Here is a 26,757-nt window from a genome sequence, read left to right as displayed (position 1 = left end):
GGGGGAGGCGTTTTTTGGATTGCGGGTGTTTACTGAAGGTGCGTTTTTGGTGTTTTTTAATGCTGGACTTTAGCAACTTTAAAACATGCTGGCCCCCATTTTCATGTACCCCAAATTTCATGTGAATAATTATTTCCCCCCAAAAAAAGCTGCAAAATGCTATTCTTCACCACTTGCTGAAAGACGCTAAATAGCGCCTATTGAGACCGTTTAATAAACCCAAATACCTTTAGCAGGGCTTTTCGGGGGTACCCATAGTGAACCCCCAAGTCACAGCATCTTTAGGGGGGTGTCAGGATAATTTCCCCCAAAACTGACAGAACTTTCCGGACGATTTTTCGAATTAACCGGGTCCCGTTTTCGCACATTTGCAATTGAATACGGGGATACGCGGGGAGGCGCGCGATACTTTTTTGCTGGCAAAACCTCAGATGACGGCAAAAAGTCTGGCCTCTGACTTTTCGCCTCTAATTGAATATGGCCCATTGAGTTGTTAAAAGTACATAATTGTATGAAACGCATTGGAGACGGATCTATGTGCGCCCATCGATCTATTCTCCCCTCTAACAGCCGGACGCTACTGATCCCCCGAAAGTAGAGGCACAGAGCAACCAAGCCAAAGGGACGGAGGAAGAACGCCACCGCCAACACCGCCGCAGTACTATGAGACTAATCGTCTAAACAGCTGATCACAGACCCCGGAGGGACCGCTTTAGGGTAAGACGAGGGATAGTAACTGGCGTGTTCCCGCAATCACCCGGTGCCTACTTACATCTCCACTCCGCACCACATGTTCAGAATAAGAGCTATATACTACAAGCAGTGTATGAGGAAATGCTGTTTTTTTTTTAACGGGAAATAATATCCTGTTTTGTTTTTAATTTGTAACAATTATTTTTTTTTCCAAATTCTTTTTATTGAATCAGAGACATATAGACAAATGATTCAAGTCAACAATAAGTCACAAAGAAAGCAAAATTGGTGGACATAGATTAACAAACATTTTTCAATTTGATATAATCAAAATATCAGAACATATTCAATACAATACATAGATAACAGTCAGTGGCGGTTCTAGGTGCGGGCTAGCAGGGCCGTCGCCCGGAGCGCCGACACCTAGAGGGCGCCACTGAGTCCCCCCCCCTCGAAAAAAAAAACAGAAGGGAAAAAAAAAAAAAATGCGCCGGTCCCATCCCCCCCCAGCCGCCGCCGCCGCCGCCGGGAGGCTGCATTTGCCGGGCACCCGCTGATATTTGTTATCAGCAGGCACCCAGCTCCCTCCCTGCAGCGGCAGCCGAAAGCCGGAGCTCACTCCTGAGCTCCGGCTTCCGGCAGAGAGAGAGTACTATGGGAGGGACGTCATGATGTCATGACGTCTCCCCATAGATCCGAGGAGCCGCCGTCGGACCAGACGGCAGCGGCAGAAGGAGCAGGAGCGCGGCTAAAGGTAAGTATTGTGTTTTTTTTTTTTTTTCTTACAGTCGGAAGCACCAGCACTGGGGGGCATTACTACTAGTGGGCACAACTACAGGGGGCATTATTTCTGGGGACATTACTACAGTGGGCACTACTATAGGGGGCATTACTACTGGGGAGCATTACTAATGGGGGCAGTACTACTGGGGAGCATTACTAATGGGGGCAGTACTACTGGGGAGCATTACTAATGGGTGCATTACTAATTGGGGAATTACTACTGTGGAGCTTTACTACTGGGGGAACTACTATAGGTGGCATTACCACTGGGGGTACTACTAATGGGGGCACTGCATGGGGGGCACCACTACTGGGGCCATTGTGTAAGGGGCACCACTGCTGTGGGCATTGTATAAGGGGCACTACTATTGTGGGCATTGTATTAGGGGCACTACTACTGTGGGCCTTGTGTATAAGATACACAAATTTTGGCATTATGTAAAAGGGACACCACTTTGTGTCATAACATAAGGGACTACTGTGTGGTGTAATTTGAATTGGGGATAATGTATTATAAAGGTAATTACTGTGTGTGGCACAATTTATTATACAGGTTATTACTGCATATAGCATAATGTGTTGTACAGGGCATTACTGTGTGTCGCATAATGTGTTATACAGGCCATTACTGCATGTGGCATAATGTTGTGTTATCTAAAAAAAGTTCTTTCTTTTTTTTTTGGGGGGGGGGGGGGGGCACAACTGGGAACTTTCGCCCTGAGCTCCACAATGTCTAGAACCGGCCCTGATAACAGTATATTGAAAATAAAATTGTTTTAAATACTGTAAATAATATAAGTGAAGGGTGCGTTGTGTGGGATAACGCTATGGAACCACTGGAGGATCACTGTCGAGCAAACGTAAAAGGTACCATGAAGAAGAAGAAAAACATTTAATGAGAAGTTGTTGAGTGATTACTGGGAGTGTAGAGATATAGCTCTCCCATATTTCAAAAAATCTTTCCACCCTAGATTCTTTGTCCAAAGAAGCTTCCACCCAATCCATTTGGAATATATAATATAACTTCTCTTTAAATAGTGAAGTTATAGTACCTGGCTGATTCCACACCTGTAAAATGGTCTTCTTAGCTGCCGTGCTAAACGCCAACAGTAGTCTACGACAACCTTTTGTTATACGTTGATCTTGGGGAAAAATACCCAATACCGCCCACAAGGGGTCAAATGGCACAAAATTAACTAAATTATCCATAGTATATTTGCGAACTCTCAACCAAAATATTCTAATCAAAGGGCAAGACCACAGACAATGAAAAATATCCGCGTTGTCCTCTCCACAACGTCGACATGCATGTGAAGTCGAAGATCCCATCAGGAAACTACGATGTGGGCTAATATACGTTCTGTGGTAGACATATAAAAATAATTCTTGGTAAGAGCTAGAAGAGATAATTCGACAGGAGTCATATAAATTTTTAAGTAAAATATCAGGTGTGAATTGGGGGAAGTGGCGCAACCACAAGGGCAAACCAGTTTGAAGAGTATTGTAGTCCAAGCTATCTCTCAAAAATAAGTAATGGTGGGATATCGCTTTACATGAAGGTGGAGGGGTTGACAGTAAGGCGTCCAAGTTATTGACCCAATCTTTTTCTGAAAAGTATTTAATGACTTGCTTTATATAGTGTTGTGTTTGGTAATAAGCAAAGGGAAAACAAGATAACAACTCAAATTTCTCTATCGCACCATAGAACGTGAGAGGACCTCTAAGATCAAAATCTACCAGACAGCGCACAGACCCAATACTCCGGGCAGCCCACATTGAAAAGGGAAATGTAGCGCTACCATGCTGAAAATCTGGGTTTCGATGTAGGGAGACAAACAGAGTTTTATGGGCATTTAATCCCTGCTGATGCCTTAATATATGCCACATCCTACGTGTGGTCCATAAAAGAGGGTTAGATTTTTGATCTAAGGTAACCTCGCAGTCATGAAGATGTAGAAATGAGATTAGATTGTATTCTGATAAGAAATTATCCTCCAGGGTGAAATCAGTGTATATAGATGTGCCATTCAACCAATCTCGTAGATGGCGCAATAAAGCAGAATGGTTATAATGAACGATATTTGGGAAATTAATTCCCCCGTTAGATTTACGTTGTTGGAGCCGAACCAGACCAATTCTACTTCGCTTATTATTCCAGATAAACTTAACAAATGATGTGTTAAGTTTTTTAACGTCGTCTTGGGACAGTAGTAGCGGTAATGATTGAAACAAGTATAACAAACGAGGAATCACTACCATTTTGAGCAAGCTAGCCCGTCCCAGGTAAGAGAGCCGAAGATGCCCCCAACCATTTAGAACCCCAGCAGAGTTTTAATAGCCCTTGATATATTAGTATAATATAAAGATGAGGGTTTTTTAGTTATCTGAACTCCCAGATATGTAAAACCCCCCCTCGCCCAGGTGAAGGGTACCGTAGCATGCCACCGCGGGCGAATAAACCCCGGCTAGAGATATAGAGCTATTGATTTTTCCGAGTTGACCCGGAGTCTAGAAATATCCCCAAATTCTCTAAGTAAAGACAATAGATAAGTTATAGAGTCTTTGGGTTGAGATAGATATAGGAGCACATAGGGCCTGATTCAGAGCCGTTCGCTATTTGCGGACGTTCGTTCAAAAACAAGGGGTGGCTATTCAAATGATCCGTTCGCAAATTGCAGTCTGTTCACACCTCTAAGTCTGAATGAGCGAGCAAAACATACGCTCGTTTATTTGTTAAAAACGCCCCCTGGCCGCTCGCACCATACGTCATGTCCGCTATTTATTAGATTAATCGAGTACATCGACCAGCGTATGAACTGCTCGCTATTCTTGTGGTTGGTTTTTGCTACCACAATCTTGCGAGCAGTTCTGGCTATAAAATAACCCAGTGACGTGGTCAATGACGCTGCAGTATTAATTATGCACACCCATAAAACGCCCGTTTTGACCTTTAAGCACGCCTGCGTTCTGATCTCCACTCCCCGTTTTCAAGCACCTTCCCCTGTTACCACCCACATACGCCTCATTCTGTCACTCAAAATAGCAGGCATTCGCTATATTGCGAGCACATGAATTTCGGCCGCACTGACTGATTCGCGCATGCGTATAACGATCCGTACGCATGCGCAGATGTGCGAACATCGCTCGGAACGAGCGTACTGCCGCTAGCGAGTGGCTCTGAATGAGGGCCATAGTCTGCAAACGCCGTCACCTTAAGTTCATTAGTACCTATCTTAATGCCCTTAATAGACGAATCCTGCTGAATAAGACGAAGTAGGGGGTCTAATGATAAATTAAAAAGAAGAGGGGACATTGGACACCCCTGTCTAGTGCCTCTATGTAATCTCATCACACCTCCCAGTAAACCATTGATTAAAAAATTAGTCTGTGGGGAGTTATAAAAGTAATGTATTAAATTAATAAAATCTTTTCCAAAGGCTCTAAATTTGTAACAATTATTATCGTGGCTTACATGCATACATGGAGGCGCTCATTTTATCTTTATTTTCACTATGAGTTGTTCATGGCTTTTCGATATTTCTCATATGTTCCATAATTCTCGAGCGGAGTTTCCTCATTGAGCGACATACGTATTGTAGGGCGCATGGGCACATTGGGGGGCACTTCAGCTGTGGATAGACGTCTGCTGAGAGTAGGCGTGCCCCTTAACGTGTGCTGGGTGCACTGGTGCCAATCCAAGGCGATCTGCGGAGAGCACTTTGTGTGCATAGTAAATGAGGTTGTGTTGCGTCTTATTCCTGAGTGTTTTGTGTCATTTTTTGTTCATATATTTTGGAATTGCGCTGTCGCTGGCTACATTTGCATAGTGTGTGTGCGGGCAAAAAGCGCAAGGGCTGGGATGATGGTGGCGGGGATGGCGGGGATGATGATGACGGTGGCGCTTCTAGCAACAGGGTACAACACCCTGAGTTTCTGCAGATCACACTCTGGGTGTGTCGTGTTGTTGCTGTTGCTGTTTTCTTCTTGGGACCAGTAAATAACTTTAGATTTGTGTAAAAAATTATATTAATAAAAGAGTAAGTGTAATTCAGGCGAGAGCGAGAGACGGTGTAAGGTTTCCCTACCTGTCCACGCCGGCACAGGCCCAAACCGCGTCCAGCAACACCTCCGGCTTCTCCGAGAGCTCAGCGTGGAAGCCACTGTGGTTTTCTAGAACACAAGTGAGAGTAAAACCTTTGTACCTGTCGCCTACCTTATGGTATTTCCCACAATGTACTTTGGGCCTGATTCAGAGCCGGACGCTCCTTCAGAGCGCTCGCTCTGAATCAGGGCGGCATTTTTTTTTTTTTGAGAGCCGACCTCCTGGCCGCTCGCTAAGCTGTGGGTGACCACCCACAGCTTTTGCAAGCGGCCAGGTGATGGTCACGATGGTCGCGACCATCGGGCTTACGACGAGACCCTTGTGGTAGGGTCTCGTCCATCGCAAGCCCCAGTGAGCTTAGAGCCGGAAGCTCACTACTGAGGCTGCCCCCAAACAGCAGGCGTTCCTTCGGGAACGCCTCAGTTTGCCCAGCCACCCCCCTGCCCGCCTCCAAAATGGGGCGAGCTGTCGATCACAATCGACAGCCGCCTCGTTTTGGTGCGAGACCCGTAGCGACGGAGCGCCCGTCGCTGGCCGAGTCTTGCGCACGCCGGAGCCGGCTCCGGCATGCGTATGCGCAGTGGGGGACCATCGACCCGCTTGCGAGCGCTGTGCGCTCACGAGCGGGTCTGAATCAGGCCCTAAGTGCCTGGGCAGAACCGTGGTCCCGCTCAGCCTCACAGTACAATACCGAAGTCACTATTGAGCATGCACAGGTGCCATGATGTCTTTGCTGTGTCCTGTGTAGAGTGACATAGTGGGAGACAGTAGTTCTCCTATAGAGAACCTGATTATTACCTGCTATAAAGCTGTGCCAGAACCACTACACGCAAGCAGCATTCACTCAGCTGCTGGTGAGCTGTATAGAGTCCTGCTCTGCTCCATCACCAGTGTGCATGTAACAGTGAGTACGACTGTACCTACTACACGTCAATAAACTAACACCTCTGGTTAAGTAACTGGGCTATTAGTTTCAGTCATCCTTTGGTGTGGGCCTACATAACTCAGCAATATCAACACCTGCACACACATCATTTCCAACACATGCAGCAGCAACAGTACCGCCCACAGAGCCAAGCACTGCTCGCACACCCCTAGTTGTGGCCCTGATGTAGTAAGGGCAACATCTATATTGAGTATATTGAAGAAGCCAGCTTCATACTAGACAGGGAATGCTGGATCACCACTAAATTTACATCCACGGAAAGACAGATTTATACTGAATAAATACATATATATACATACACACTCACACATGATAGCCTCTGATACTCTCTCATTGACCTGACATCTGATCTTCTCAGTGGTTTATCATCATTACATACCCATTGCCTCAGGTCTGTCTCTTTCCTGGAGCCGGGCCTTGTAGTTTGGACAGCGATAGGCTCCGGAGCGAAGGACCTTGCTGCGAATCGCTTTCTTACGGACCAAAGTGGGAGAGCAGTATGGAGCTTCTAATGATAAGCTCCTGGGTACGTTGTCTCCATCTGATGCTTCACTCTAAGGAAGAAAACATCTGTTTATGCACTCAGAACCTTTTGTGTTTCATGGCAACAGAATGCTGGCCTCTCCTCAGCATGTGTGGGTCTATTGAGGACAGAGTGCTGGCCTCTCCTCAGCATGTGCGGGTCTTGAGAACAGAGGGCTGGCCTGTCCTCAGCATGCATGGGTCTGTTTGTTTAATATATATGTATTTTTCACCTTCTTATATATGCAGCAGTAGCTGCTCTTATCTATCTTTTACTTTCTTACACTTCACCTTCTCTCATTATGGTGATGCCCTGGGGTGGCTCAGCTGGGCCTGTTTGGGGGTGTCCTGTGCTCTGGATTTCAACCTCCGTAGGTTAGGGACCTACCCTCAGAGGTTACCTGGGCGTGGTGGGTAGGCCCATAACCATGGCCATGATTATGCTAAAACCTCTATGTATTGCAAAATTCTATTGCATAATTTATTATATATAATTAGTAATGTTGGAGTTGTGCACTTGTACTTTCTTTTCTTGTGTTTGCAACAATAGTCTCCACAGGTAGCACCTCCCATTATATATATATATATATATATATATATATATATATTCAGGGTGTGCAGTCTAGGGCCCCCCTTTGTATATACTCTCCTCAGCATATGCGGGTCTATTGAGGGCAGAGTGCTGGCCTCTCCTCAGCATGCGCGGGTCTATTGAGGACAGAGTGCTGGCCTCTAAGCATGTGTGGGTCTATTGAGGACAGAGTCTGGCCTCTCCTCAGCATGTGCGGGCCTATTGAGGGCAGAGTGCTGGCCTCTCCTCAGCATGCGCTGGTCCATTGAGGACAGAGTGCAGGCCTCTCAGCATGTGCGGGTCTATTGAGGGCAGAGTGCAGACCTCTCCTCAGCATATGTGGGTCTATTGAGGGCAGAGTGCTGGCCTCTCCTAGGCATGTGCGGTCTGTTGAGGACAGAGTGCTGGCCTCTCCTCAGCATGTGTGGGTCTATTGAGGGCAGAGTGCTGGCCTCTCCTCAGCATGCGCTGGTCCATTGAGGACAGAGTGCAGGCCTCTCAGCATGTGCGGATCTATTGAGGGCAGAGTGCAGACCTCTCCTCAGCATGTGTGGGTCTATTGAGGGCAGAGTGCTGGCCTCTCCTAGGCATGTGCGGTCTGTTGAGGACAGAGTGCTGGCCTCTCCTCAGCATGTGTGGGTCTATTGAGGGCAGAGTGCTGGCCTCTCCTCATGTGTGGGTCTATTGAGGGCAGAGTGCTGGCCTCTCCTCAGCATGTGCGGTCTATTGAGGGCAGAGTGCAGACCTCTCCTCAGCATGTGTGGGTCTATTGAGGGCAGAGTGCTGGCCTCTCCTAGGCATGTGCGGTCTGTTGAGGACAGAGTGCTGGCCTCTCCTCAGCATGTGTGGGTCTATTGAGGGCAGAGTGCTGGCCTCTCAGCATGTGTGGGTCTATTGAGGGCAGAGTGCTGGCCTCTCCTCAGCATGCGCGGTCTATTGAGGACAGAGTGCTGGCCTCTCCTCAGCATGTGCGTGTCTATTGAGGACAGAGTGCTGGCCTCTCCTCAGCATGTGCGGGTCTATTGAGGGCAGCGTGCTGGCCTCTCCTCAGCATGCGCAGTCTATTGAGGACAGAGTGCAGGCCTTTCCTCAGCATGTGTGGGTCTATTGAGGACAGAGTGCTGGCCTCTCCTCAGCATGTGCAGGTCTATTGAGGGCAGAGTGCAGACCTCTCCTCAGCATGTGTGGGTCTATTGAGGGCAGAGTGCTGGCCTCTCCTAGGCATGCGCGGTCTGTTGAGGACAGAGTGCTGGCCTCTCCTCAGCATGTGTGAGTCTATTGAGGGCAGACTGCTGGCCTCTCCTCAGCATGTGTGGGTCTATTAAGGACAGAGGGCTGGCCTCTCCTCAGCATGCAGGGGTCCTGACGACAGAGGGCTGGCCTCTCCTCAGCATGCACGGGTCTATTGAGGGCAGAGTGCTGGCCTCTCCTCAGCATGTGCGGGTCTATTGAGGACAGAGTGCTGGCCTCTCCTCAGCATGTGCGGGCCTATTGAGGACAGAGTGCTGGCCTCTCCTCAGCATATGCGGGCCTATTGAGGACAGAGTGCTGGCCTCTCCTCAGCATGTGCGGTCTATTGAGGACAGAGTCTGGCCTCTCCTCAGCATGTGCGGGCCTATTGAGGGCAGAGTGCTGGCCTCTCCTCAGCATGTGCGGTCTATTGAGGACAGAGTCTGGCCTCTCCTCAGCATGTGCGGGCCTATTGAGGGCAGAGTGCTGGCCTCTCCTCAGCATGCGCTGGTCCATTGAGGACAGAGCGCAGGCCTCTCCTCAGCATGTGTGGGTCTATTGAGGGCAGAGTGCTGGCCTCTCCTCAGCATGTGTGGGTCTATTGAGGAAAGAGTGCAGGCCTCTCAGCATGTGCGGGTCTATTGAGGGCAGAGTGCAGACCTCTCCTCAGCATGTGTGGGTCTATTGAGGGCAGAGTGCTGGCCTCTCCTAGGCATGCGCGGTCTGTTGAGGACAGAGTGCTGGCCTCTCCTCAGCATGTGCGGTCTATTGAGGACAGAGTCTGGCCTCTCCTCACCATGTGCGGGCCTATTGAGGGCAGAGTGCTGGCCTCTCCTCAGCATGCGCTGGTCCATTGAGGACAGAGTGCAGGCCTCTCCTCAGCATGTGTGGGTCTATTGAGGGCAGAGTGCTGGCCTCTCCTCAGCATGTGTGGGTCTATTGAGGAAAGAGTGCAGGCCTCTCAGCATGTGCGGGTCTATTGAGGGCAGAGTGCAGACCTCTCCTCAGCATGTGTGGGTCTATTGAGGGCAGAGTGCTGGCCTCTCCTAGGCATGCGCGGTCTGTTGAGGACAGAGTGCTGGCCTCTCCTCAGCATGTGTGGGTCTATTGAGGACAGAGTGTTGGCCTCTCCTCAACATGCGCGGGTCTATTGAGGGCAGAGTGTTGGCCTCTCCTCAGCATGTGTGGGTCTATTGAGGGCAGAGTGCTGGCCTCTCCTCAGCATGTGTGGGTCTATTGAGGGCAGAGTGCTGGCCTCTCCTCAGCATGCGCAGATCTATTGAGGACAGAGTGCTGGCCTCTCCTCAGCATGCGCCGGTCTATTGAGGGCAGCGTGCTGGCCTCTCCTCAGCATGCGTGGTCTATTGAGGACAGAGTGCTGGCCTCTCCTCAGCATGCGTGGTCTATTGGGGACAGAGTGCTGGCCTCTCCTCAGCATGTGCAGATCTATTGAGGACAGAGTGCTGGCCTCTCCTCAGCATGCGCGGGTCTATTGAGGGCAGAGTGCTGGCCTGTCCTCAGCATGCGTGGTCTATTGAGGACAGAGTGCTGGCCTCTCCTCAGCATGTGCGGGTCTATTGAGGACAGAGTGCTGGCCTCTCCTCAGCATGTGCGGGTCTATTGAGGGCAGAGTGCTGGCCTCTCCTCAGCATGTGCGGGTCTATTGAGGGCAGAGTGCTGGCCTCTCCTCAGCATGCGCGGGTCTATTGAGGGCAGAGTGCTGGCCTCTCCTCACCATGCGCGGGTCTATTGAGGACAGAGTGCTGGCCTCTCCTCACCATGCGCGGGTCTATTGAGGGCAGCGTGCTGGCCTCTCCTCAGCATGCACGGTCTATTGAGGGCAGAGTGCTGGCCTGTCCTCAGCATGCGTGGTCTATTGAGGACAGAGTGCTGGCCTCTCCTCAGCATGTGCGGGTCTATTGAGGACAGAGTGCTGGCCTCTCCTCAGCATGCGCGGGTCTATTGAGGGCAGAGTGCTGGCCTCTCCTCAGCATGTGTGGGTCTATTGAGGAAAGAGTGCAGGCCTCTCAGCATGTGCGGGTCTATTGAGGGCAGAGTGCAGACCTCTCCTCAGCATGTGTGGGTCTATTGAGGGCAGAGTGCTGGCCTCTCCTAGGCATGCGCGGTCTGTTGAGGACAGAGTGCTGGCCTCTCCTCAGCATGTGTGGGTCTATTGAGGACAGAGTGTTGGCCTCTCCTCAACATGCGCGGGTCTATTGAGGGCAGAGTGTTGGCCTCTCCTCAGCATGTGTGGGTCTATTGAGGGCAGAGTGCTGGCCTCTCCTCAGCATGTGTGGGTCTATTGAGGGCAGAGTGCTGGCCTCTCCTCAGCATGCGCGGATCTATTGAGGACAGAGTGCTGGCCTCTCCTCAGCATGCGCCGGTCTATTGAGGGCAGCGTGCTGGCCTCTCCTCAGCATGCGTGGTCTATTGAGGACAGAGTGCTGGCCTCTCCTCAGCATGTGCAGGTCTATTGAGGACAGAGTGCTGGCCTCTCCTCAGCATGCGTGGTCTTTTGGGGACAGAGTGCTGGCCTCTCCTCAGCATGTGCAGATCTATTGAGGACAGAGTGCTGGCCTCTCCTCAGCATGCGCGGGTCTATTGAGGGCAGAGTGCTGGCCTCTCCTCAGCATGCGCGGGTCTATTGAGCGCTGAGTGCAGGCCTCTCCTCAGCATGTGCGGGTCTATTGAGGGCAGAGTGCTGGCCTCTCCTCAGCATGTGCTGGTCTATTGAGGGCAGAGTGCTGGCCTCTCCTCAGCATGTGCCGGTCTATTGAGGGCAGAGTGCTGGCCTCTCCTCAGCATGTGCCAGTCTATTGAACCCACTCGGCCTACACTTCTCTGCACGGAAGGAGATGATGCATCTCTATGGTGATGCCAAAGTCTGCATACAGACATACGTGAAGTACAGGAATGTGCATCTTACGCAGATATTGTACAACAGACCTATGATCCAACTGTGAGTGTGCATAACATTGAGTCTGGAATCACTGTGAGATCTCACTTGGTTGTTTGCGCTCTCCACCTCTCCAATCATCGGCAGCCGCCGGAAAGACACCAAGGCATTCACGTTCTGAGACACCTCCTCCGGATCCAGCGGCGCCCTCACAATCCCAGCACTTAATCCCTTCCTCTGCACCTTGGCGGATGTGTGCGCTGAAGCCTTTGCGTCACGCGTCTCTGGGTGCGTAATTAGGTACTGTAGCTGGAAGGAGCGGCACAGCAACAGATTCAAGCACTGAGCCTATGTAGAGAAGGAGACCGCTTTACAGCACAAGTACCTAAGTCTATGGCAATACACAGCAAACTATGGGTCAGTGTAAAGCCCCTGTATTGTCCGGGAGTGGCGCAGGCGTGCAGCTATCCTGGTCACACCTCCTCTGCACTTTCATCTACTCTCCTAGGGAATGATTCAGAGGTGGACGCTAATGCAGCCGTAATTGCGTCTTTTTCCGCAGCGTGACTGCGCCTTTATGCTAATGCTGCAGCAGCTGGGATTCATATAAATTCGTGCAGAGACACCCACTGGCTGCAACGCTTTGTGTATTAAGACGCGCTATCGGCCGAACATCTTTCGCACCATTGAACATTGCGCCAGCACAGATTATACGCCTGAACATGACTGCCTGAAATCAGTGCAACTATGGCAAAGGTTGCAGTCGCTGACCACGATACACCCGCGTCTGGATTGCCACCCCCCTGTTATCACCCATTTTAATGGGTGACCATGTGCATTTTTAATAGAAATATAGTTTAATATTACTGTCTTTTTAATAAAGAAAATACAAACTTAGGAGTATTAGCATGAAGAGATGCCAGTGTACCTCGCTGCCTACGAAAAGGTGGCAGAAGAGTTGATTGGCAGGTCCATGTGGGTTACGCGACACAAAGGCAAATTGGTGGTCCTCAGGCCTGGAAGTGGTATACTGAATACGTCTCAGCGCGTGAGCCATTAGCAGCGTCTGAATGTGGGAAACATAAAGACATTAATGGCATTGACTATATCTCACAGAATATTACATTAGATTATTAATCAGACAAAATATAATCTTGTGTAAACAGAGACAGTACTGTGTATTTCTGTGTAACCAGAGACAGAATGCTGTGTATTTCTGTGTAACCAGAGACCGAATGCTGTGTATTCCTGTGTAACCAGAGACCGAATGCTGTGTATTCCTGTGTAACCAGAGACAGAATGCTGTGTATTCCTGTGTAACCAGAGACAGAATGCTGTGTATTCCTGTGTAACCAGAGCCAGATAGCTGGCCGACCAAGGGGAGGAAGCGGGCATAAGACAAAAAAATACGCCCCCTTCTCTACGCCTTACACGTAATCTCCAGGCATATAGGGATTAATCGAGACCATCGGGAACACCATCGGAACTGGTCGTAGAGCTTAAGGTTGACCATACCCTCTCTTAAGCTCAACGATCATGTCAGTGTAAAAACCTCCCATGTCACATGTGCCATGACGCTACTTTGTTAATTATGCACTCGCATAAATCGTATGCACTCCCATAAAACGCCGTTCGCATAATTAGTCACGCCTGCGTTCGGATCTCCACTCCCCCGTTTTCAAGCACCTTCCCCTGTTACCACCCACAAACGCCTCATTCTGTCACTCAAACTGCCGACCTGGCTGTGTTCAAGGGGAGAGAAATTTCTGATCGTAGCAGCTAGTTTGCACACGCGCATTGCGAACTTTACCAATGCGCAGTATAGCGAACATTGGTGGCGTACGACCGTGCGGCCACTTCGACCAACTCTGAATGAGGTCCAGAATGCTGTGTATTCCTGTGTAACCAGAGACAGAATGCTGTGTATTCCTGTGTAACCGAAGACAGAATGCTGTGTATTCCTGTGTAGTCGGAGACAGAGGGGGTCATTCAGACCCGGTCGTTAGCGGCGATGCGCTCGGACCGGGTCGATTGCCCCCCACATAGCATGCGCACGACGGCGCCGGCGCCGTCGTGCGCATGCGTGAGACCCGCTACGACCGACAGCGCCGGTCGTAGCGGGTCTCGATCCAAAGGGGGCAAGCTGTCGATGTTGATTGACAGCTCGCCCCGTTTGGAAGGCGGGCCGGGGGGTGGCAGCCCAAACGGAGGTGTTCTCATGGGAACGCCTACCGTTTGGGGGAGGCCCCACTGACATCACTAGTGATGTCAGTGGAGAGCTTCCGGCTCAGACAGAGCCAGAAGCTCTCCGGGGCTTACGACAAGGGAGACCCTACCCTAGGGTCTCGTCGTAAGCCCCGATGGTCGCGATGGTCTCTGACCATCGCGACCATCACCGGAGCGGTCGTTAGAGCTGTGGGTGTTAACCCACAGCCTAACGACCGCAACAGAGGCGGCCGCCCAGGATGCAAGCGGCCGCCCAGTTTCTAAGCGACCGCTTGCATCCTCCGACCGCCTCTGAATGAGGCCCAGAGTGCTGTGTATTTCTGTGTAACGGGAGACAGAATGCTGTGTAATCCTGTGTAACGGGAGACAGAATACTGTGTAATCCTGTGAAACCGATGATAGAGTGCTGTGTAATCCTGTGAAACCGGAGAGAGAGTGCTGTGTAATCTTGTGTAACCGGAGACACAATGCTGTGTAATCCTTGGTAACCAGGGACAGAATTCTGTGTAATCCTGTGTAACTGGAGACACAGGGCCTGATTCAGAGCCGAACGCTCTGACCAGAGCGCTCGCTCTGAATCAGGGCCCTCCTCCATGAAAATGGAGCGTCCTCCTGGACGCTCGCATAGCTGTGGGTGACCACCCACAGTTTATGCAAGCGTCCATGATGATGGTCACGATGGTCAAGACATCACTAGTGATGTCAGTGGTGATGTCAGTGGGGCCGGCTTCAGACGGTAGGCGTTCCCATGGGAATGCCTCCATCTGGCAGGCACGCCCCCGGCATGCCCACCAAAGGGGGTGTGCTGTCAATCAACATCGACAGCACGCCCCCTTTGGTGCGAGACCCGGAGCGACGGAGAGCCCGTCGCTATCCGGGTCTCGCACATGCGCACGACGGAGCTCCCTCCGTCGTCCGCATGCGCAGTGGGGCAACATATACCCGCTTGCGAGCGGGTCTGAATGACCCCCACAGTGCTGTGTAATCCTGGGTAACCAAAGACAGAGTGTTGTGTAATCCCATGTAGCCAGACACAGAATGCTGTGTAATTTTGTGTAATCAGAGACAGAATGCTGTGTAATCATGTGTAACCGGAGACAGAATTTAATGTTATCTTGTATAAACAGAGACACAATGGTGAGTAACAGAATATGGTGTAAATCTGTATTGATTTCATACTTCAGCTTTTTCAATGGATCGGTATTATGGTGACGGTATAACAATTGTCGGTCAGTATTTTGCCAGCAAATCATACCAATTCCATTGTTACCAGTGCGGCACAACAGCAGGGGAGGAAGTGCAGTGTGCCCTCCCTCCTTTGTGGGCAGGTCAGAGCTGTGCAAATAAGTAAAAGTTTAGGGGAGTTTTAATGTTTGCACTGTAGGGGGTAAAATGTCGGTTTTGGCTTCAGTAAATGGTCGATTTGCAAAAAGTCACAAAGGGGGGAGGGTTAGGTTTAGGCACTAGCAGGGAGGGTTAGGATGTGAGGAGGGTTAGGGTTCGGCTACGAGAAGGGAGGGTTAGGGGGAGAAGGGGGTAGGGTAAGTATACTTACCCGACCCCTGTCGGGATACCAACCATCGGGATGCCGCTATCGATATTGTGACAGGAAACATCCCGTCAGCCGGCATTACATACCCATTCCGCCTAAGATTACCTTTTATGTCATCGTAGTAATAGTTGTTTTTTTTTATCCAAACTTTAAAAAAAAAAAAAAAAGCATACAAAGGATGATAGCAAACATTGTAGAAGAAGCTGAATAGCCAGGACAAAGTAAACATCACATAATTTAGTAACAGAAACAGACATGGAGATAGAAAAAGTGAGGCCACAGTTCACATTGTTACATTGTGTCTCAGGGAAGTAATAAAGAGAAGCAAACGTGAAACAACAACAAAAGAACAAAGAAAATAAACAAGATAAAACCAAGTATAAACAAGAGGGTGGGAGAAGGGGAAATAAAAGACGGGTGAAAGGCAGGGAGTGATCTGTAAGGGGGTAGTAGTAGGGTGTAATTGCTGTTTAGCGTTATGAAGTGTATAGAGAAGATTCCTTCCATTCCAACCATGGTAGCTAGGTGTCTGAGAAGAGTGTTTGCCTAAGGAGAATGTTATTATATCAGCCATGTCCATATCATAGTCGATCTTGGATGGCCAATCCCTGATGGAGGGAGGAGTTGACGACCTCCAAAAGGACCAGAATCACGGCCTCTGCTGCATTATTGAGGTGTCGGAGAAGGGACTTCTTATATGTGTTTGCCGAGGCAGAAGTAATTTTTAAAAGCCGAAACCCCGTTTTCTAGGGACATTACCGCCTAAGATTAACTCTGAACACTTGAAGACAGATGTCCAGAAGGGGGAGAGATTCGGGCAATCTCACCATATATGTAAAAAAAAGTTTCCAGAAGCACTTTAACATCTCCAACGCATTTCAGCTTCCCCTGGAAACATTCGGTGTAGTAACTTAGGGTGCAGAGCTTAATGAGCTGGCGAACGTATTTTTCAATCAAACTCGGATACTACACTCTGAAGATCTATTTCCCAAGCTAATGAATGAGAAAGAGGGAAGCGTAGGGAAGAGGTTCTTAGTTAGTAATGTATACAATACATAAATGGAGTCAGAGGGTGTCTGAATGGAAACACAAAGAGTTTTCATAGGCATAATAATAAGAATACTGTTATTTATATAGCGCTTTTCTCCTAAAGGACTCAAAGTGCTTTACATTTGCCTTTACAGCACAAAATACAAAACAAGCTTAACAAGGGACATTAGTGAAATGCTTGGGTGAATATTTGAGTCTTGAGACTATTTTTGAAGGATTCTAGAGTGGAGGCCTCTCGATCTGTGCGGGGAAGTGAGTTCCATAGAGTCGGAGCAACAGAGCTGAAATCTCGACCCCCAGATGAATTCCGGGAGATTCTAGGTACTGTTAAAAGTCCTTCGTCAGCAGAACGCAGTAATCGAGTAGGATAGTAAGGGACCAGAAACTGCTTCAGTTACCTTGGACCCTGGTCATTGAAAGTCAGCAGGCCAATCTTGAAAACAATTCGCCATCTGACAAGCAGCCAGTGAAGGGAGTAGCGAATGGGTGGTAATGTGGCTGGAACGAGGTTGATTGATTAATAGCCTGGCAGCTGCATTTTATACCATCTGCAAGCGGTGCAATTCTTTTGCTGGGAGACAAAGAAAAAAGAGAGAATAAGGGTTCCCGATAGATCTGAGGCACCGACCGAAGTGGCCAGAAAGTGGCAACGTTGTGAGTATCTCCAAAATTCTGAATGTGGTAAATTCCATGAGGACTGTAACTCTGAAAAGAAACGTAGACCGGACAAGCACACCAGCTGGCTGACGCAAAATAAGCCTGCTGCCGCCCAAAGTTTTAAAGTATGAGCGTGAAAACAAGGGGAAAAAAATCAGGGTTATAAAAGAAGGACGTAAGAGGAGAAATTGGTTAAGAAATGTCAGGGAGCACACAAGGTGGTAGTGACGATTGGTTGACATTAATAAGTTTCAGAAGACAGGAGACGACTTCAATGGGGTGAACAAAGCAGCATTCCTCCATCAGAACCCATTGCTTGGAGTCTTTAGCACAAGTCCATTCAAGGATCCGATTTAGCACGAGTCCATTCAAGGATCCGATTTAGCACGAGTCCATTCAAGGATCCGATTTAGCACGAGTCTATTCAAGGATCCGATTTACCACGAGTCCATTCAAGGATCTGATTTAGCACGAGTCAATTCAAGGATCCGATTTAGCACGAGTCCTTTCAAGGATCTGATTTAGCACGAGTCCATTCAAGGATCCGATTTACCACGAGTCCATTCAAGGATCCGATTTACCACGAGTCCATTCAAGGATCTGATTTAGCATGAGTCCATTCAAGGATCTGATTTAGCACGAGTCCATTCAAGGATCCGATTTAGCACGAGTCTATTCAAGGATCCGATTTAGCACGAGTCCATTCAAGGATCCGATTCAGTAATATGACATTGTAATAACTTGTGATATGAGGAAGTTGTAGACCACCCAAATGTTTACAATGGTATAAAATGTCATGTTTAAATCTAGGTTGTGACTGACCTTAAACATATTGGTGGCTAAGACACTTTATAGCCTGAAGCCACGATGGAGGAATGTGAAATGGAAGGTTTGTAGCAGATATAAAATTTTTGGCAATGAGTTCAGTTTTAAATTCAATAATTTTTATTGATTTTATAATAACATAAACAAAACGAGTACACATATATTGACTCTATTACAAATTATGCCTGTTACAGACTCGGTAAAGAGCAAAATCTCAAACATATAGAGCCTACTTTTCTTCAGGTGTAGGACAATTTGCACAGATATTGACTCAGAGAATAATATTCGGTATCACCTTCTTAAATGGCATAATTCCCAATAGAGAACATAGAGTAAAACACCCAACAACAAATAATAAGTCTCAGACAGAGTACCACATACAATATACAAAAATACATATAATCAGGCAATAAACATAACTAAAGACAAATAATCAATATATCAGGATATAAAGAGTACCACATATTATATCAATAAACAATAAGAGCCCATAGGCGCCATATGGGCTCATTTACCAAATATATATAGCCAGTGCTAGAGGCATATACAAGTACAAATGTACCTTACATCTTAAGCCTGATACATAATAATTGCAAAATATGACTAAATAAAAGTAACAAATATAATAATCTGCCATAAATCAAAACAAATCAAAACCCTCCAAAACAACCCATCCTATAACCCCCCACTCTGTATGGCCTAACCCCAACCCAGGCATACTTGGATCCCAATTCCCCTTAACCAACCTACAATATCCTAACCTATAAACCCCCTCCCCCCACCCACACAGACAAAGGATAGTAAAACACATACATGACAAGGGCAGTATATTGTAGACCTTAGCTAGGCTAGACTATGCTAAACCCAGCTCTCCCACATAGTAAGGATAAAACCTTTTCCACAGACATACTATAGAGATAAAATGTTCTTCACATACTTAAAGCTTGGCAACATAATAATTTATATACTAGGATATTATAACCAACGAGACAGAGAAATATTGGGACATGAAAGCATAATAAGGGGCAACAAATTATTAATCATTAATTAATCCGGCCAGGCTTCAGGAGGCAGTGAAAATAGAGGCATAGGGCCTGATTCAGAGCCGAACGCTCTGACCAGAGCGCTCGCTCTGAATCAGGGCCCTCCTCCATGAAAATGGAGCGGCCTCCTGCCCGCTCGTATAGCTGTGGGTGACCACCCACAGCATATGCGAGCGGCCAAAAAGATGGTCGCGATGGTCTTGACCATGTACTTGGGACTACATATATGCAAATTATCTTGCCCACAATGCACCTTGTTTGTTATTGATGCCCTCTTTTCCTGTGTTGTTGATATATAGAAATTAATAAACAGTGCTTGCATGTAGTAAGTGTTATAACTGAAAAAAAAAAAATATATATATATATTAAAAAAAAAGTATATATATATATTGTCTCCCTAGTTCTACAGGCGTGTAAGTTGAACTACCCCCAGTGTAAGTACTAATAAATTTATATTTTCCACAGTATCGGGAATTGACCATGGTCTTTATAAATTGTGGATACTCAGGTGTCAGATTAAGATATAATCCTTATGGGCTGTTTTTATTATTGTGTGTGAGATAACAATGGACCCATGTGGGCAGTTTTACCAGTGAATTATATAGCAGAGTTAAAAAAGCATAATACAGTGTACAGTCCAATTTGAATATATGTAAATTATTTTTCCGTAATGCATGTTTGTTTTTGATGCTATGTTTTCAAGCTTTACCTGTGTATTTTGGCATTAGTAAATAGTGGTTTGCAATAGAGTAAGTTCTGTAAAAGATATATATATTAAAAAGAGAAAAAAAAAATATTCTCCCTATTTCTGTGTATGAATTAAACTACCCCCAGTGTGTGTTATTTTATTTTTTCAAGTAGAAGCAGTCATTGGAGCGGGGCGCCAGTCCCTTAGTTTGCCAGGGGCGCTTGGACCCCAAGATACACCTCTGCGGGGGGGGGGGGGGCACACCACAAGATGCGTACAGCTCTATATATTGGAGAATGCACACATACGTGGGGGGGGCACGCCACAATATGCTTACAATTCTATAAATAGGGGGAATGCATACCACAATAGCGGTACAGTATGTGTACAGTTCTGCATCAGGGTGTATGCACACATAGGGGGCGGGCACACTGCAAGATGCATACACACTTTTGGAGAACTGAGATCATTACCTCGCCATCGGCATCATACATCTTCACCCCCTGGAGGCTGAACTTCAGGATCACAGCTCTCCGCCTGGACTGCTCCTGTACGGGAACAGCCTTTAGCTTTGTATATGGATAATATCAGCTTAAAGAAGAATACACCCAAAGCTTCCAGTCTAATAGTGGGTGGCGCCGCGGTCATTAAGGTAACATTAGATGATGAGTCTGACTGACCTTCAGGAAACGCATCTGCTCTTCTATAATCCAAACTCTCCTCCGGTAGTCGGCTTCCTTCACTGCAAACGAGCCAACGTACTGACAGAAGGAGAAAGCAGGGGGATGTCAGTCAGTGTGGGGGGTATTTATCACACAACGTACTGACAGAAGGAGACAGCAGGGGGATGTCAGTCAGTGTGGGGGGTATTTATCACACAACGTACTGACAGAAGGAGACAGCAGGGGGATGTCAGTCAGTGTGGGGGGTATTTATCACACAACGTACTGACAGAAGGAGACAGCAGGGGGATGTCAGTCAGTGGGGGGGTATTTATCACACAACGTACTGACAGAAGGAGACAGCAGGGGGATGTCAGTCAGTGGGGGGGTATTTATCACACAACGTACTGACAGAAGGAGACAGCAGGGGGATGTCAGTCAGTGGGGGGGTATTTATCACACAACGTACTGACAGAAGGAGACAGCAGGGGGATGTCAGTCAGTGTGGGGGGTATTTATCACACAACGTACTGACAGAAGGAGACAGCAGGGGGATGTCAGTCAGTGTGGGGGGTATTTATCACACAACGTACTGACAAGGAGACAGCAGGGGGATGTCAGTCAGTGGGGGGGTATTTATCACACAACGTACTGACAGAAGGAGACAGCAGGGGGATGTCAGTCAGTGGGGGGGTATTTATCACACAACGTACTGACAGAAGGAGACAGCAGGGGGATGTCAGTCAGTGTGGGGGGGTATTTATCACACAACGTACTGACAGAAGGAGACAGCAGGGGGATGTCAGTCAGTGGGGGGGTATTTATCACACAACATTTATCCAGGTAACATCAGGATACAATCAGCCCAGCACCCCCCACCTGTGTACGCCATATCCCCATTACAGACACCTAATTACCCATTACACACATCTGCATCCACTTGTCTGTCCTTGTCAGGATTCACTAATCAGGATTGAACAGAGAAATCCACTCAAATATAAAAACGTTCTTTTGAGTACAATTTGGGTAGTTCCCCCCCCGTTCTTGCTAATATGCAATACAGCAGGAGGTGTATGACACCACCTGCTCCATTTGTGATCCCAGAACTGCGACCGAGGTCGCAGAACTGGGAACACCAACGTGACTATCGGTCGCAATGGTGGACGGCGTCGGGCCGCCGGCCAGCGGCCAGGAAACAGCCTCCGTGGAAGCAGCCACTCCCGGAAAATGGGACGGACACGCCCCTGTTTCCGCGAACGCCGGACGCCCCGCGCACCACCCCTTCAGGCAGAGGCATAGCAGGGACTGCGTGCGTTCACGCAGGACCTGTTTTGCACATTCGCAGAACGGGTCCTGCGATACACAGATTCCTGATAATCGGGAATCTGCATTCAGCATTGCACTTGCATGCAATGCTGAATTAGCCCCAGAGAGCAGTAGTTACCCGGGGTCTAGCATCCTGGAGTCTAGTGCTGGAGTCCTCTCCTCTAGTAGGCTGGTGCCTTTTATACATACAGCAGTGCTGTCCATGCCTCTCACCTGTCACCTTCCCATTTGGATGAATGATAATTTGATGTAAAAGAGGCAAAAACTAATATAGTAGGGTTGGGAAATCAACAGCATAATATCGATGTTACCATCAACACATGACCATCAAAGTCAGAAAAACATCGCTACTAAGCTTTGATGTTTTTTCCAATCACTAGAAAATGAACGGGTTTTGCACTAATTTGATGTATATAAAAATGATATAGTAATGCTATTTAATTCTATTACCAAATATGGCAGAACCAAATAAGATCAAGACGTCAGAATAGTTTAAAATATATTTATATTAAATAATCTAATTCATAAAAAACATAGGGCCTGATTCAGACCCACTCGCGAGCGGCTGTACGCTCGCAAGTGGGTCGATGGTCTGCACTGAGCATGCGCACGACGGAGGGAGCTCCGTCGTGCGCATGCGCCAGACACGACGAGCGAAGGACTTTCCTTCGCTCGTTGTGTCCGATCAAAGGGGGCGTGCTGTCAATGTTGATTGACAGCACGCCCCCTTTGGTGGGCGTGCCGGGGGTGTGCCTCCCTGACGGGGGCGTTCCCACGGGAACGCCTCCCGTCAGAAGCCGGCCCACTGACATCACTAGTGATGTCAGTGGGAGTGATTTTGGCTCTGATAGAGCCAAAATCACTCCGGAGCTTGCGGTTGAAAACCTCAACCGCAGGCTCCGGCTCGCAATTTCGATGGTCGCGATGGTCACGACCATCGCGGCCATCAAAATGCACGCTCGTATAGCCTGTGGGTGGTGACCCACAGCTATACGAGCGTCCAGGAGGACGCTCCATGAAAAAGGAGCCCGGCCCTCATGCAGAGCGTGCGCTCTGCTCAGAGCGTACGGCTCTGAATGAGGGCCATAATCAGCATACATATTCAGGGTTACTATACACTATAACATGCTAAAAAAATCTATAAATTTTATATAGAGGTGGGTGCGTCTAATAGCCGGTTCTTTTCCTCAATATAATGTTAATGGAGCAAAGTACATCACTTTAAGATCTGACCACATCAGACTGTAAAGGTAAGGTTGTTTGAGTGTCCGCTCCACCGTTTAATAAGCTCCGGTTCAGGTGTACTTGGAGACCCGTTGGGCCAAGGTGTGCAAGCGGTTCTTCTGGGCAGTAATTTTGTCAGCCTTCAGGTAAGTATAACTAGCCCTATTCTACACCCTAACCCACCTTTAGGGGTGCCTAACCCTAACCTCCCCCCCAAGTGCCTAACCTCCCCCCCAAGTGCCTAAACCTAACCCCCTTTCCCCGCAGCCTAACCCTAAGTCAACCGGAGGGGTGTCTAACCATAACCTCCCCCTGGGGGTGCCTAACCCTAACCCCCCCTTCCCCTAGCCTAAACCTAACCTCCCGGGGGGGTGCCTGACCCTAAGTCCCCCCCCGGAAGCGGAAGGTACGCTCGCCCTGTGGGTGCAAGGATGATGGGGGAGTGTTGGACTGTGTATGTGGTTTCTAGTGTGTGTGGTGTGAATGAGTGGGAAGGGGTGGACCAATGGAATGACAGAGGCGGACACAAGGTGGGAGTTAATGGTTTTATTGGAGTAGTCACAGTGCTTCTCCTATATAGTCCTGGGCAACAAGGTGGGTGTGGTGGTGGGGGGGAGAGACTGAGGAGGTGGGTCGACCCTTTCAGGAGGCTCCTTTCCGTGCGGTTCAATAGACTGGCACGTTACCCCTGCTGGACACTATGGTCGACAGTCTTGGGAGTCTCGGTAGGTGAGGGGGGGAGAGTGAGGGACTATATAGGAGAAGCACTGTGACTACTCCAATAAAACCATTTGCTCCCACCTTGTGTCCGCCTCTGTCATTCTATTGGTCCACCCCTCCCCACTCATTCACACCACACACACTAGCAACCACATACACTCCCCCATCATCATTGCACCCACATTGCGAGCGCAACTTCCGTACCCCACCGTCTCTATCCAATTTTACGCAGGACCCGGTACGCCTGCGATCAGGAAGTGCAGCACCCAACTCACTCATATAGCACACCTTTCCGCCCACTAACATATCACATCTGCCCACAAAGCAGAGCACAGTCCTACCCAACCATCACCATATCCCCCCCCCCTCGGGAGCCCCTAACCTAACCTTCCCCTGCCCACGGCTGTCCGCACCTTCGATCGGTAAGCCGGGTGTCGGGCTCCCGGCGTAGGTCTAATGACAGGTGTCGGGATCTCGATGCCTGTCATTTGACACTTGACAGGATTAGACAGTCGGGAAGCCGGCGGCCGGCATTGAGTCCGCCGGCTTCCCGACCACTTCCCTGCCCAGCACTTACGGAGGTGCTCGGCTGCCCCCAAGCTCTCCCCTCATGGTGTATAGATGCCCAGTGGAGATCGGTCACTGGAACTTTTCACACCCTTGGGACTCTGCGGCGCCCTCTGGGGGGGAAGGCACAGGGCAGGCTATTTTACCGGGGCACCTCTAAAAGGGCAGGGTACATTTTGACCTTTTAAAATTGGGCAGAGTGTGCGCCCAGCTGAAACAGCCTAGAGGGAACACTAGATAGTGTGTGTGTGTGTGTGTGTGTGTGTGTGTGTGTGTGTGTGTGTGTGTGTGTGTGTGTGTGTGTGTGTGTGTGTGTGTGTGTGTGTGTGTGAAGGGGGGGGGGGGATATAAATTGAACATAAATATTTAACTATCAATGATTGTTAAACATTATAATGCCTGTATTACCACCCAGCTGCTGCCTGCCTGAAACAGGGCCAGCATTGGGGTGAGTCAGGAGGGCACCTCAGGTGAATGCCGCGTTGTCAGGCCCTGAAAGGTTTCATCCCACTTTGTAGAATAACTGAAGATTTCTTCTTTTGCTATAATAATGTGACCGGAATAATGCAAGAGGCTTATGCATCAGATCAGCTGTTTATATAAACGTATGTCCCTGACTGTCCACATCCAAACAGCGATGTTAAATAGAGGCCTGCAGCTACTTCAGACTTAACTCCCCCTGAGCAGGAAAGTGCACACAACAACCAAACAGGTATTTGTATCCGTGATCCTGACTCTCTCTAGAGCCTAGACTGATTACATTTACTGTCTGATTGGCAGACGTCATTGATGGATCATCCATCTCTGGCTGTATTATCTGCATGGAGAGCGGCCTGGAGATATGAGTCAGGTAACTTCTGCTCTTAGCTCTGATCTGTCCAGACATGTAACATAGCAGGAATCTATTTTACCTGCAATTCCCCCTTTTTCAGATATTTACAGAGATACATTCTTAGCAGCAGTGTGTAGCTGGGCGACCAGGCCTGGATCTGTGAGACACGCGTGTTCTGTGCCTCAGGGAGAAATAATCCCACATACTGCGGGGTCCCCAGGGGTGTTCTCACCAGTCTTTAGTAACCTACAGCCATTCAGTGCTCACAACTGTATAATACAAATATAGAAACACAGAGGTTTGCAGAGTCTGTGCGCCTGGCGATTCCTCTCACCTACCTCTGTGAACTTGGTTATAACATGAGCTCTTGGACACGTTCCGTCTGAGGATCCCACTGGATGCGACTTCATCATTTTATGTACTAGGTAGAATCCAGGCAGTTGATGCTAATCGTTGCTGATTCTCTCTGGCTTAGCACACCTGGGTGGCAGAGAAGAATATGTAGAAGCAACACATGTTATAAACAGTGCTACAGCTCAGTATCTATGTACACTCAGATGAGAAGGGAGGGGAAGCGATTAGGGATAAGTCATGGAGAAAGGCAAGGAATAGGGAGATGAGATAGTGAGTAATTACGATGGGGAGATGAGGGATTGGGATGGGGTGAGCAGAGGGCAATGGGTAGATGAGGTGAGAGGGGATTGGGAGATGAGAAGAGAAGGGATTGGGAATGGCTGGATGAGGTGGGAAGACTGAGGGGATGGGATTGGGATGAGAAGATGAGGTGAGAGGGGATGAGATTGGGATGGGCTGTGGAGAAGGGAGGGGATTGGGATGAGGTGAGAGGTTATGGGATGGGGTAATGAGGTGAAGGGGAATGGGATGGGATGATGGAAGGGGAAGGGATTAGGATGGAGTGGAGAGGGGGAAGGGATTGGAATGGAGAGATGAGGGGATGGGATTGGGATGGGCTGTGGAGAAGGTAGGGGATTGGGATGAGGTTATGGGATGGGGTGACGAAAGGGGAAGGGATTCGGATGGAGTGGAGAGGGGGAAGGGATTGGAATGGAGTGATGAGGTGAGAGGGGATGAAATTGTGATTAAATAATGAGAAGGGATTGGGAATGACTGGATGAGATGCGAAGGGACTATAATGAAATGGGATTGGGATGGAGAGATAAGGTGAGAGGGGAAGGACATGGAAACGGGTGATGAGAAGGGAAGGGATTGGGAATAACTGCATGAGATGGGAAGGGACTGTAATGAGGGTATAAGATTGGGATGAGGAGAGGGGATGGGATGGGGTGATGAGAATGGAAGGTATCAGATGGGAAGGGACTGTAATGAGGATGGCATTGGGATGGGGAGGTAAGGTGAGGGGGGAAAGGCTTGGGAATGGGTGATGAGAAGGTTAAGGGATTTGGAATGGTGGCATCAGATGGGAAGGGACTGTAATGAGGGTATAAAATTGGGATGAGGAGAGAGGGGATGGGATGGGGTGATGAGCATGGAAGGGATTAGGAATGGTGGTATCAGATGGGAAGGGACTGTAATGAGGGTATAAGATTGGGATGAGCGGATGGGGTGATGAGAATGGAAGAGATTAGGAATGGTTGTATCAGATGGGAAGGGACTGTATTGA

At 48.6% G+C, this 26,757-nt stretch overlaps 1 protein-coding gene across 3 annotated transcripts in view; it reads right to left on the bottom strand.

The window, feature by feature from the left end:
- Nucleotides 1–25,899, bottom strand: part of SH2D5 (SH2 domain containing 5) — a 32,752-nt gene extending 6,853 nt beyond the window's left edge. The window contains exons 1-7 of one of the 3 annotated variants that reach the window (XM_088462071.1): nt 25,454–25,899; nt 20,465–20,545; nt 20,258–20,332; nt 12,672–12,809; nt 11,852–12,091; nt 6,904–7,078; nt 5,562–5,646 (exon numbers count right to left, since the gene is read on the bottom strand). In XM_088462071.1, the coding sequence (XP_088318197.1) occupies nt 5,562–5,646; nt 6,904–7,078; nt 11,852–12,091; nt 12,672–12,809; nt 20,258–20,332; nt 20,465–20,545; nt 25,454–25,528 (869 nt within the window). In that variant the 5' untranslated portion in view covers nt 25,529–25,899. The remainder of the gene's footprint in view (nt 1–5,561; nt 5,647–6,903; nt 7,079–11,851; nt 12,092–12,671; nt 12,810–20,257; nt 20,333–20,464; nt 20,546–25,453) is intronic. The other 2 variants (XM_088462072.1, XM_088462073.1) reach the window with 2 other exon arrangements.
- Between the last annotated feature and the right edge of the window lie 858 nt (nt 25,900–26,757).

The sequence above is a fragment of the Taudactylus pleione genome, unplaced genomic scaffold (genome assembly GCF_031769625.1).
Source record: "Taudactylus pleione unplaced genomic scaffold, aTauple2 ptg001146l, whole genome shotgun sequence".
Lineage (NCBI taxonomy): Eukaryota > Metazoa > Chordata > Amphibia > Anura > Myobatrachidae > Taudactylus > Taudactylus pleione.
The sequence above is the reverse complement of the archived record's forward strand: the minus strand, read 5'-3'. Positions and strand labels throughout refer to the sequence as shown.